We start from the raw sequence: 12,488 nt of genomic DNA on the forward strand, positions 1-12,488 counted from the left end.
AGAAGTTTTAGTCGTAAAGAAGTTGGAATCTGAGGCTTGATGGATGTTCAGATGCAGTCTTACATGTGAGCTTAAGTATTACTTTTGAGATTTAGGTGTTACAGAGATTGCTACTTAACTCCTCAAGTTTCTGTAAACCATTGATTTTTTTAGCAAGGGTTTTTGGTCACTATTGTGTGTAATTTTATCAAGTATGTCATAAAAACTGGTAGACACTGAAACATTCGAGAAGTTCTGTAAAAATGAGAAGTCTAAATGCAGTATTAATATAATTTGGAGTAAACATTTATTAGCTGGGGGAGGTGGTACTAGGAAAATGAATGCAAAAGGCAGACTTTTTAAAAAAGTCTGTTTGCTCCTTTTAAGGGCATGTTTATTCTACTTCCCCTGCCCCCAATTATTGTATCCTTTTTGTTTGGGGGCAGAAAATAGAAGTCAGCTTCAGAGATCTCATGCTCTTAAATGTCTGAAATAACCTCTAGCATTTCTAGAGTTTGTCAGGGGTTGGTGCTTTATACAAACCTCTTTTCCAGGAACTTCCCTGCTTCTTAGTATCAGCTTCAAGCAAGTTGACTGCATCAGTTTCAACTCTTGGTTGTAAGTTACAGAAAACCCAGCCTAAACTGGTTTAAGCCAAAAAGGGAATTTATTTGCTCACTTAACTAAAAATCTCTGCAGAGCTAGTTTCCTCCATAGCTTGATTCAGGGTAAAAGGAATTACTTGAATTCATCTCTTTGTTCTGATGCCTCTGTATTGATTCCACTGTCACACAGACTCTTGCCTCATAGTTATAAGATGGTTGACAGCAGCTACCTGGCTTATACCTTTCTAGGTGAAACTCAGCAATCTTGTACCTCCCTGTTTCTGAATGGGTCATGTGCCTTTCTCTGAGCAAATCCTTGTGGCCATTGGAATGTGATGTGGTAATTGGATTAGACCTAGGTCATGTGTGTAATCTGGTGCTAGGATGGAGGTGACTACTAGAAATACATGGTCTGAGGATGGGGAAGTAGTGATTTCCTAAAGGGAAATCAGAATATGTTAGTGGGAGAGGGGTGAATGGGTTTTAGAATGGCAAAAAAAGAAACCACAGATATTTCTATTTATTTACCAATCCTAATATCAAAAAAAACCCCAAAATATCTTAGGAATAAAACACAATTAAAAAAAACACACACTTCTAAAATAGTTCCCAAAAGGAATGTTAAATATTAGAAGAGGTATCTGGTGACACTGGGAGTCAAAACAGTTGGGTCCACAACCCCTTCTACTTTTTGTCACGGTAAGGGATGGTAAGGTAGTTGTTTCTCAAGGAGCCTGTTTCTGCTATGTCAGCAGTAAATGTTTGCTGTAAGAATTCTCCTGGAAAGTCTACTCATCAGGATTGAAAACCTGTGTTTCCCTTTAGACCGGGATGGCCTGACCCTGGTATTAGTTCTGGTGTCCGTGGCCCCTTCTCTCACAAGGATTTTCTCACCCTGAGAGGGTACTACCGTTCAATGCCTTACTAGAATCTTAGAAGAATGAGTCCTTTTGTGTGGAAAGTAATTCTTGCTCCTTATTTGGTGTCTCCCATAGAGTGAGATTGAGTTCTAAGTGTATTTCACACATGCCTCTTAAAGTTCCAAGCCACAGAGTTAACATGACCATGCACTTGTAGGATTAGACCCTTAAAATTTTTCATAGCAAGCATGTGTCACATCTTAATCTCTGATTAAATACATCATACACATCACACTCCATCACATCTTTTCTAAATCTTTTGATTGGATTATAAACACTTTTCTTTATGATTTTTCCACATTACAATCTAGTCCCTGCAATAGACTTTCTCTTCTACCTTAACTAAGTAAATTAAGCTTACAAAGGTATTTCCTTGGCTTCCTGTGTTGGTAAGCTGCCCAGTCTTCACCTTAGTTGCTATTCTTCTTGGCATTTCTCCCAGTTCTCTTTCCCTTTCATCAGTCAGATCCACCTCCATACACTTTATTTTTATATTGTACATTCCTCTCCTGGCAGACTGCGTGTCACTGCCAGATCTAAGGGAAGCCCTGCCTCCCTGTCATAAAAGCCTGACCCTTAGTACACTGTGACAATGGTTATTTAGAGTGATGTGGTTTAGTGGAAGGGCTCCTGGATGTGGAATCAGAAGACCAAGTGTCAGTTCCTGAGTTGTTAACTTATTAGGTCTGTGACCCTGGGTACGCTGTGTAGCTCCTCCAAACTTCAGATGCCTGATCCTAAAATGGACCTAATATCACATTACTTGTCTTACCTACCTCTGTGTTCTCTTGTGAGGAGCAAAGATAATGAGTGTCAGAGCATTTTGTAACCTGTAAAGTTCTATACAAATGTAAATTGCTGTTTTGTTACTAAAGCAAAAACTTTAAAAAATGGTATTTAGTTTTTAATTACTAATGAGTTAAGAATTTTATAATATTTGTTAAAATAGTGGATATTCTCTAGGATTAGAAAAACATATTAAAAGATTATTGTGTCTTATCCAGTAAAGTCTTGTTTAATCTTAGGAAATCAAGAAATGTATGTAAGTTAATTTTCCAGAAAATGGAAATTTAGCTCCTTATGTGGCAAATCTCTACTTTTAACAATTTTAGGTGGAGAGCTTTTAAAATTGTATTGCGCAATTCTCTGTACTTTTAACCAGAATGTGTAAACTCCTCCCCCTTTTAATTATAAAAAATTAAGGAAAAAAATAAAAGCAATATGAGCACATTGTAAAAATTCCACTTGGTGCAGAAGAGGAACTCAGTGTCTTCTCACTCACTCCTCCATTTGACTTGCTTGAGGTAACGTCAGTTATCAGTTCCTTGTGGCTTCTTTGAGCACATTATGGATGCATATCTTGTTTTACACAAGGGAGTCATACTATATATGTGGTGTTCTATACTTTGCCTTTTTTTTTTTTTTTTAAGCTTCTCTTAGATCTTAGAGATCTTCCCATACCAGTATGTATAGGTCTGTTTGTATGTGACAGAATGTATTCTTTTCATTACTTTGGATAAAATGAGTTCCGACTTTCCGGTTTTTGTCATTATGATCAAAGCTGCAGGAAACTTTTGTACGTATGTATTGGCGTACTTGTGTTGTTATGGCCATTGGATACGCCTTGATAAATGGAATTACTAGGATAGAGGGCATGTTCATTTTTAATAACAGTTTTTTGTTGTTGTTGAGAGGGTGCTGCCTAAGCCATATGTGATTTTTTAGTGCTGAGACTATTTCAGTTTGAATTATGAAAGAAGTATGGATGCTTCACTGCATGTTCTGACTCTTCTTCGTGTTTCCTAGTTTTGTCTAATTTCACTTCCATTATTAATTTCACCACAGAAATCTCCAATGGGATTTTAAGCAAGGTTGTATACCTGTTAGCAACTACTACAGCTACTGCTGCTACTCCTGCTAGTATAAGTGATTTTGTTATTGTTTATATTCTCCACACTAGCTTTCTTACTTCTCATCTCTGGCTGAGAATCTGCTGTCAGAGTTTTCTTTCTAAAAATTCAGATATGATCATATCATCTTTCCACTTTTTTGTGGGTATATAAAGCAGAGTTTGGCCCTAACCTACCTTCACATTTTGCACTATTTTCACTTACACATTACATTCAAACACAAAGACCCATTCACTAGTACTGGACTTCATATATTTTTATGCTTTACACGTACTTGGTATTTCTTTCCCTCTTTGGTCACCTGACAAACTTTGTTCATGCTTCAAGAATCAGCTCAAAAGTCACCTCTTCTGTGAAGGCTTCCTTGAGTGGGGAGAATGGTGTGGTGAGATTGTCAAGGCTGGTGGGAACCGTATCACTCAAGGCCTTGATGGTTAAATTCTATGGTTTGGATTTTGTTTTAAGGGTGCTGATTCTGATGCATAATCAACTTTAGGAGCTGCTGTCCTGAAGTACTCCTATAGCTAATCTTCTTGTTGCAGGCATCACTTAATATTGTAATTATTTGTTCCTTTGCCTTTCCCTTCCCACTAAATTATGAGCACCATGAAGACAAGGGCAGCATAACAGGCTCTTAATAAATTCTTTTTAATGACTACCTTCCATGGATGTGTTTGGGTATTAAATGAAATGATACCCGTAATGTGGCTGGTATAGTAAAAACACAATCAATGTAAGCTGTTGTTGATGTTATCATTATCATCACTGGATAGGTGAATCCTGACTTGGGGAATGTAGGATGATTTCTTGAAAGAGGCGAGATTTGATCCAGGCCTTAAAAGACTGTATAAGGATTACACTGGTGAGTTTTGGTGAAATAATTTTCAAGACTTTATGAACAGTCACTCTGAAAGTTGAAACTTAATAAAGTGTCTATAATTGTCTGTCTATGGCACTTGAAAGGGAGAACCATGTCTTTTTTTGTTTTCTTAATAGATAATAGGTATTAAATATAGATTTAATGCATTATTTTATATGCATGAATAGTTATGTGAAAAGGAAGTGTTTAGCTAAGATTGTCAAAGGTTCATTTTTATTTATTCATTTATTTATTTATTTATTGTGTGAGGAAGATCAGCCCTGTGTTAACATCTGCCAATCCTCCTCTTTTTTTTGCTGAGGAAGACTGGCGCTGGGCTAACATCCATGCCCATCTTCCTCTACTTTATATGGGACGCCACCACAGCATGGCTTGCCAAGCGGTGCGTGGGTGCCCGCCCAGGATCCGAACCGGCGAACCCCGGACCGCTGCAGTGGAGTGCGCGCCCTTAACCGCTTGCGCCACCAGGCCGGCCCCAAAGATTCACTTTTAGAAAATTTAAAATTCTTAATTTTATATGAACTTACAAAACCTCACTTGAATTTGTTTTTACTGACATAAAAACATTAAGGCAGTATGTGTATTTTGAAACAACTTGTGCATGTGCCCTTGAGACAAGTTGGTGAGTGCATTTTTATCAAAACCATATTCATAGTGACATATTAAATGTATCATATTATTATACTAATCATATGACTCTAGAAACAAAAGTAACCGGGGGACTAAAGCCTATCAAAACCATCTTTTTGTTTTTGTACAATGAGATTCTTTTTAAATTTGCCAATGAATTCATACCAGTATTGAAACCAGATGTAGACTTCCGTCTTTTAATCTATTAGCTCAGCTATAAAAGTCTTATTTCCATCCCTGATTACTGAGTTCATTCATGGTTTATTATCTCTCTTCCACTCTCCTTTTTTTTTTTTTTTAATGTGATTCAAATGATTTTAAAATGACATTGCCCCATTGGTAAAGTGACAGAAATAAATTTAAACCTGTAGTGTATTGAAGATAACCTAATTAAATCCACAAATGAAATAGTCTGTTGATAAAATTTTTCATTGGAAAAAATTCTTGACAGATACTGCTAAAAGAAGTGTTAGCTGTGGTTTGAGAATGGATCTAAGAGTTTTCCACCTTAGAACTGAAATCTTATGTTCTCTCCCTCTGTATAAAGCAGATCCTTTTTCCTGTTTTTTTTCCCCCCTAAGCGTTTTCAGTATAAACCTCACCATTTTGAAGTAGTTGGATATGGGTGTATCTGAACTGATGAAAAGTCTTAATTATAAAAATTAAAAAGATAATACTTTAAATTATATGTAGTATTGGGAAGAAGTAGTTCTCTCTGTTGCCCAATAGAAATCTAGCTACTTTTGGTAAGTGGCTGTGTTTATATGTAAATGAAATTTGTTAAAACATTTAAAGTTTGTTTGAAAGCAAAACTCTATTTAGGAAAATGACTGTTAACTAACTTCCTTCCTTCCTTCTTCCCCTCTTCCCTTCCTCCCTGCCTCCCTTCCTTTCTTCCTTCCTTCCTCCCTCCCCCCACCACCCATGGTGTAAACATGTAGATCAAGGCCTACTGTATAGTGTCCATTAAGTAAATGCAAGTTCCTATCCCCTTTTCTCATACTTCTCCCTTAGTGACACAGAATACTTGTAGAGTGGCTTAAATGTTGATATAGATATTGCTCTTATCCAAAGTTCATATGATACCGCTGATATTTAAAAGAGACTGGGTAAACATTTATTCCTCCAAATTTGCTAAGATTTTCCTACATTTTGGCACTTAAAAGGCTGAAATTTGGCCCATCACTTTTTACCATTTTTCTCATCTTAATGAAAGGAAAGAAAATGGACCTCACTTGATTTCAGAGTGCCATTATATTTCTGTTCTTCAGTTAATTGAGTTACTCCAGTTAATTATTTGAGTTACTCTGTTGATAGTCTTTCTCTGGACGTCAACTTCTTTTCTTATTCAGAGCCTTTTTTAATGCCACTTCCTCTTTCTTTCCCTAATTAATTGCTCTCCACTGTGGTTCCATTTCACTTTGAAAGTGCTTTTTATAATAGTTTTAAGACTTTATAAATCTGTCTTTCATGCGAGATTAGAACCCTGTGAGGTCAGGTTAGAGATTTTTTTAATTCAACGTAGGGCAGGTGCTCAGTAAATGTTTTTTCAGTGAATGAATGTTATATAGCACTTTTTAGAAAATACTTCTCCATTCTTAGATCACTTTTACACGTGATTTATAATCTTCCTGTCTGCCACACATGTGCTGTTATCCTGAGCAGCGTTGTGACCCATATAGGATAATATACTCCAGACTCCTTGCCCATGGCCTGTAAAGACTTATATGACCTGGCCCTTGCCTGTCTCTCAGATCTCATCTGGAACTAGACTCCTCCTGCCTCACTAAACTTCAGCCTTTTTTCTTGAACTCAAATGTGGGAGGCTTTTTCTGGAATTAGCGGGATTTTTGTCTTTTGTTTCATTTGTATGGAATGCTGTGTTCCCAGTTAGCAAATCACATGGTTGGCTTCCTCCTGTCATTTAGGCCTCAGCAGAAATATCTCTCAGGCCTTCTTTCACGTCTACACTAAAGTTGCTTCTCAGTCATTCTCTGTCAATAGCTCTCTATTTTATTGTCCTCATAGCAATTGTCATTGACATTTTCTTGTGTTACCCTGTTTTCTATCAAATATTCATCCAATTATCCCTTCTCCTGTAGATTATAAGCTCCATGAGCTTGTTTTGTTCACTGCTATATTCTCAGCAACCGGTGTAATTCTTGGTATATAGTTCGTGCTTAATAAATACTTATTGAATGAGTAAATGGCATTCTGGATCAGGTGTCTTGCACTAGTGTGGATTTATCAAGTAAGAATCTTAGATTACCACTGAAGATTGCAGGGTTGAGAGTTGGCTTAGGGTAGTCTTAGGGTCTTTTAATCTAGAAAGAGTTAGGGGGAGTTGGTACTTCCGAGGTTAGGGGAAGGAGATCCAAGTTGTTTGTTTCTTTTTTTTGATGATGAAAGCAAATTTATCCAAAGCCAAACACATTATTCAAGATTACTACATACACATAAACATGTACCATACATTTATGACATTATATATTGGTATTAATATGCAAATGTAAACCATCTTCCAGTTTGCTTAGAGATGTTAACATGGCCAGGGTTTTTTTTTTTTTTAATTGAGGTGAAATTCATATAGTATAAAATTAACCATTTTAATGTGAAGAATTCAGTGGCATTAGTGCATTCACAATGTTGTGTAATTACCACCTCTACCTAGTTCCAAAATATTTTCATCACCCCAAACTCATTAAGCAGTTGCTTTCCATTCCTGCTCTCCCCTAGCCCCTGGCAACCACCAGTCTGCTTCCTTTCTCTATAGATTTACCTATTCTGAATATTTCACTTAAATGGAATCATACAATATGTGCCTTTTTGTGTATGGCATCTTTTACTTAGCATAATGTTTTCGAGGTCCATTCACATTGTAGCATATGTCAGTACTTGTCCTTTTTATGGCTGAATAATATTCCACTGTATGTATATACCATAATTTGTTTATCCATTCATCTGTTGATAGACATTTGGGTTGTTTCAACCTTTTGGCCATTTTGGATAGTACTGCTTTGAACACTCATGTACATATATTTATTTGAGTACCAGTTTTCAATTTTTTTGAGTATATGTATATGGAATATATGGAGTATATATAATGGAATTGTTGGGTCATAAGGTCATTTTGTAATTTTATGTTTAACTTTTTAAAAAAAACTTTTTGAAGAACTCAATATTGGTTTTCACAGTGGCTGCACCGTTTTACATTCTCACCAGAAATGCACGAGAGTTCCAATTTCTTCACATCCTTGCCAACACGTTTGCTATTTTTTTGGTTATAGCCGTCCTGGTGGTGTGAATTGGTACCTCATTGTGTTTTGATTTGCATTCCCTAATGACTAATGATGATGATGTTGAACATCCTTCTTTTCATGTGTGGCCATTTGTATATCTTCTTTGCAGAAACGTCTGTTTAGGTTCTTTGCTCATGTTTAAATTTGATTGTCTTTTTGTTGTTGACTTGGAAGAGTTCTTTATATATTCTGGATACTAGACCCTTATCAGATATATGATTTGCAAATATTTTCTCCCATTCTGTAGGTTGTTTTTTCACTTTCTTAATAATGTCCTTCAATGCATAAAAGTTTTTAATTTTGATGAAGTTCTGTTTATCTATTTTTTTCTCTTGTTGCTTGTGCTTTTAATGTCATGTCTAATGATCCATTGCCAAACCCAAGGTCACGAAGATTTACCCATATGTTTTCTTCTAAGAGTTTTACGGTTTTAACTCATATTTGGGTTGTTGATCCATTTTGAGTAAAGTTTTGCATCTGGTGTGAGGTAGAGGTCCAACTTCATTTTTTTGCATGTAAATATCCAGTTGTCCCTCATGTTGTTTATTTATGAGACATGAGCCACTGTGGGATTGGTGGTGGTGGAAGCAAGCTTCTTTAAGTATTTATTTGTACATTCTGCATAGTTTTATATATTTAATTTCCACTGTATTTTCCTATTATCCCACTGTTGCACAGTTGAACTCTTTTTTCTTTTTTTCCTCTCATGTGGAGCATTGTCCTCTATCTTGTATAAATTGAGGTTCTCCCACTTCCTTTGACTTATTTCTTTGGGTTATATTTGCTGGTTGTACTTATAGTAAGAAGTAGGTCTTATTATTCTGAACTTTTGATATCACTTGAATGTATTTAAAAACTAAGAGGATGTTTTCAATAAAAATAGAAGCTTTCATAGGTTGCACTTGAACAAGGTTTGTCAAGAGAGGCAGTATAGCATAGTGGTTAAAAGCATAGATTATGATCAGACAGGACTCACATCTTGGTCTCTTGTTAGTTGTTTGTGGCCAGAAGGAAGTTACAGAACCTCTATGAAATAACTTCCTCATTTGTCAAATGGTGCTAATAATAGTATTTACCTTATAGGGTTGTTATAGCATAAATGAAATGATGCATGTAAAACTCTTAACACAATGCCTAGTACAGTTAGCACTGGCTCTACTGCTGTCACTACTAAGAATGTTTCCTTTCCCTCCCCTCTCTTCCTTGGCCTTCTTTTCTCCTCCATCCCCTCTTTTCCTTCCCCTCACAGCCTTTGTTTGTGTTTCCATTTTCCTAGTCTTTCTCTGACATTTTCATTTTTGAGTTCTCTTTGTTAGGGTCAGAAATCCAGGACTTGGGTGGATTAGGAATGACTTTACTTGACGTAAGAGTGGTATTGGTGTAAATGCTTTGTGCAGAGACTCTTGGCAAGCCATTCTTCCTCCTTTCCTTTCCTTTATATAAAACTGTTGGTTCTCATTTTCATCAAGAATTGGAGGCATCACAGGGGAGATTGTCTGAATTTACTTTTTCAGGATGGATAGCCATGAGATTGCCGCCTCAGTGTTAGCAGAGGTAGGAAGTAGTGATTTCTCAGGGTCATGTTGATTCTTGGGATATATTATGTGCTTTAGGAGTGACATTGATATTTTTGAAGAAAGGAGAAATTTAATGACGTAATTTTCTTTCATCAGTGAAGTGTGTAATATGAGTGACAAAGAATATTTGTGGGGGAAAAAGAGGTTCTACCTTTTAGCCTTTTGCTAGAGGTTTAATAATCATTAGAAAGAAGTGCTTGTTACCAGTGCTCTCTTGTAAGAGTTTATATAACATGATATTTTGATCTAGTTTTTAACGTATTTCTTTCCAGTTAACAGAAGATGAAATTGCTACTATTCTTAAATCTACTTTGAAAGGACTGGAATATTTACACTTTATGAGAAAAATACACAGAGATATAAAAGCTGGAAATATTCTCCTCAACACAGAAGGACATGCAAAATTGGCAGATTTTGGAGTGGCTGGTCAGTTAACAGTAAGTGTAATAATTTTGGAAACACTTTTGGTTTATAGGTCCAGGTTTGATTGTGACTAAACTTTGATAAAAATCTTTTGGGGTATGGAAAGAAATATATAACTTCATTGTTCTTGGGGAGAAGGAGCTATAATTTTAGTATTTTTTATTACTTTTATGTACAATTTAAGAAACATTGAATGAATATGAAAATACATGTTGTCATCAAAATGCTTGAATGTTCAAAAAGGAAAGCTACATTGGTTCGTTTCTGTAGCTTTTGTTGTTATAGTATTGTCTTTATTGAAGGTAGTAGGGCCAAGTTACTTGTGGACTCTTGGTTATTTCAGAATTCAAAATTCCTAAATATGTCGTGTCATAACTAGCTGAAGTTTTAGGAAAATAGTCAGTTTCAGATATAATCGGTAGTATTTGAAGGTTGCACATATGTAGTTTAAAGAATATTTTGGCAAATAGAGTTCCTTAGTGTTATTGTAGTAGTGTTTATGTCTTTGTAATGTTTTTGCAGGATACAATGGCAAAACGCAATACTGTGATAGGAACTCCATTTTGGATGGCTCCTGAGGTAATTCAAGAAATAGGCTATAACTGTGTGGCTGACATCTGGTCCCTTGGCATTACTTCTATAGAAATGGCCGAAGGAAAGCCTCCTTATGCTGATATACATCCAATGAGGGTAAGAAAATGATGGTTTACTAAAAATGTCAATGTTAAAAGTGTTGCAGTTTTCTAATATCAGTGTAAGTAAATATAAAGTAAATAAATTCATTTGAATTTGGGTTCTGTGCAAAAAATAATAAAATTAGCTGTCAAAGAGTAGTGACTATTAACTTCTCTCCCTTCACATCCTTAATTGTGAGTAAAGAAGTGAAGACTCTGTTTCTCTCTACAATCACTGTTTTCTTCCCCAAGAAATATAACTGTAAAATTTTCCTGTACTTTTCAATGGAAGAATGGGTGGGTCAGTCTACTACATTCTTTAGCTCATTGTATTCTCAATGTGGCGGTGGAGGCTTTGGAAGAAATTGATTCTTACTTTTCTACCCACCCTGCAAATTCTACCTTTCGGTGTTTTTGTTTCTCCCCTTTTTCCTCTCTGGTCTGGCTAATACTAAAAAAAAATCCTTATTTCTAGTATTGCTATGTGCCTGTAAGCAAATTAATCTAATTTCCTTAGTGCTCAGTGAGAAAATAGAATTTCTTTTTTGAACATTATTATATGCATCTATGAATTCTTTTTCCAGGATAGTTTTTGAGTTTGAAGTGTAAACCTTGCATATTCAAGTCTAATTGCCTATGCTTTAGGGTTTGTGATAATAGAGTTTCTAGATTTTTAGTATGCAAATCTCAATTCATTATAGGTGAGTACGTTTATCTTTGTAAGCTTATTGCCCTCTAGTGGCTGTAGTCATCTCAAGAAGAAAGGATAGGAATGAAGGGAAAGGGAGAGAAAGGAAGAGAGAAAAAGTGTGTGTGTGTGTGTGTGTGTGTGTGTGTGTGTGTGTAGAGAAGAGAAGATGGTGTCAGATGGTGTCAGGATGCCTGGAGAAGTGTGTGAAGTAAATAGATGGGGAGGAAAAAGAATGTAGTATTTTAGAATATCTGAAGAAGAATAAATTGGAATTATATCTGATATTACAATGCTATTATGGATTGAATTTCAATAATGTAGGTAATAGTATACTATACTGAAAATATTTAAAAATATGCCCGCCACATTTAAAGAGAATTCTTTGAGTAATACTGTTGTATATAATATGTATCATCTTTCTTGTGCATATAAATTCCTTTTGCTAAAGTGAAAAAGAACATGAATTGTTTGTTTGAAAATAACATGAAAAACAAGGTTGGCGTAAAGTCAGCAACACAAACTCTCATTTCTTCTCTGATTATTAGTTATTTTTGGTACTTTTAGTTAGGATGTTTTTAGGGTGATCCTCAAACTAGATGTATTTGAGTTTGAGTCAGTGCAGTTAACTAAATTGTCCAAGGCAACCTAGCTAAGTGCCAGAGCTGGGATTTAACTCAGGACTTAGATTATTACTGTTCTGCCTCCTCCGTGTATAAATCTTATTTTTTCTAACCAAATAGTTCAACATATTAAATTTGATTCTGAGATAGTCTCTTTAGCAGATACCAAAGAATTGTAATATGTGGCCCCTGCCTTCCAGGATCTTAAAATATCACTTGACAGTTTGAATTAACACATATGAAATAGTAAAAATATACTTGAAGATAGTATTTATTTTTA

The 12,488-nt window shown here is 35.6% G+C and overlaps 1 protein-coding gene across 4 annotated transcripts in view; it reads left to right on the plus strand.

Annotated features, from left to right (window-relative positions):
• The window catches only part of STK3 (serine/threonine kinase 3), a 290,389-nt gene that overhangs the window by 83,420 nt on the left and 194,481 nt on the right, over nt 1-12,488 (plus strand). For 3 of the 4 annotated variants that reach the window (XM_004431201.3, XM_087447594.1, XM_087447595.1), the window contains 2 exons: nt 10,073-10,237; nt 10,746-10,913. The exons of the other annotated variant lie outside the window; for it this stretch is intronic. In XM_004431201.3, coding sequence (XP_004431258.1) covers nt 10,073-10,237; nt 10,746-10,913 — 333 coding nt within the window. The remainder of the gene's footprint in view (nt 1-10,072; nt 10,238-10,745; nt 10,914-12,488) is intronic. 4 annotated transcript variants of the gene reach the window in all.

Source organism: Ceratotherium simum, chromosome 23, assembly GCF_057802395.1.
Source record: "Ceratotherium simum simum isolate JZ-2026a chromosome 23, ASM5780239v1, whole genome shotgun sequence".
Taxonomy (NCBI): Eukaryota; Metazoa; Chordata; class Mammalia; order Perissodactyla; family Rhinocerotidae; genus Ceratotherium; species Ceratotherium simum.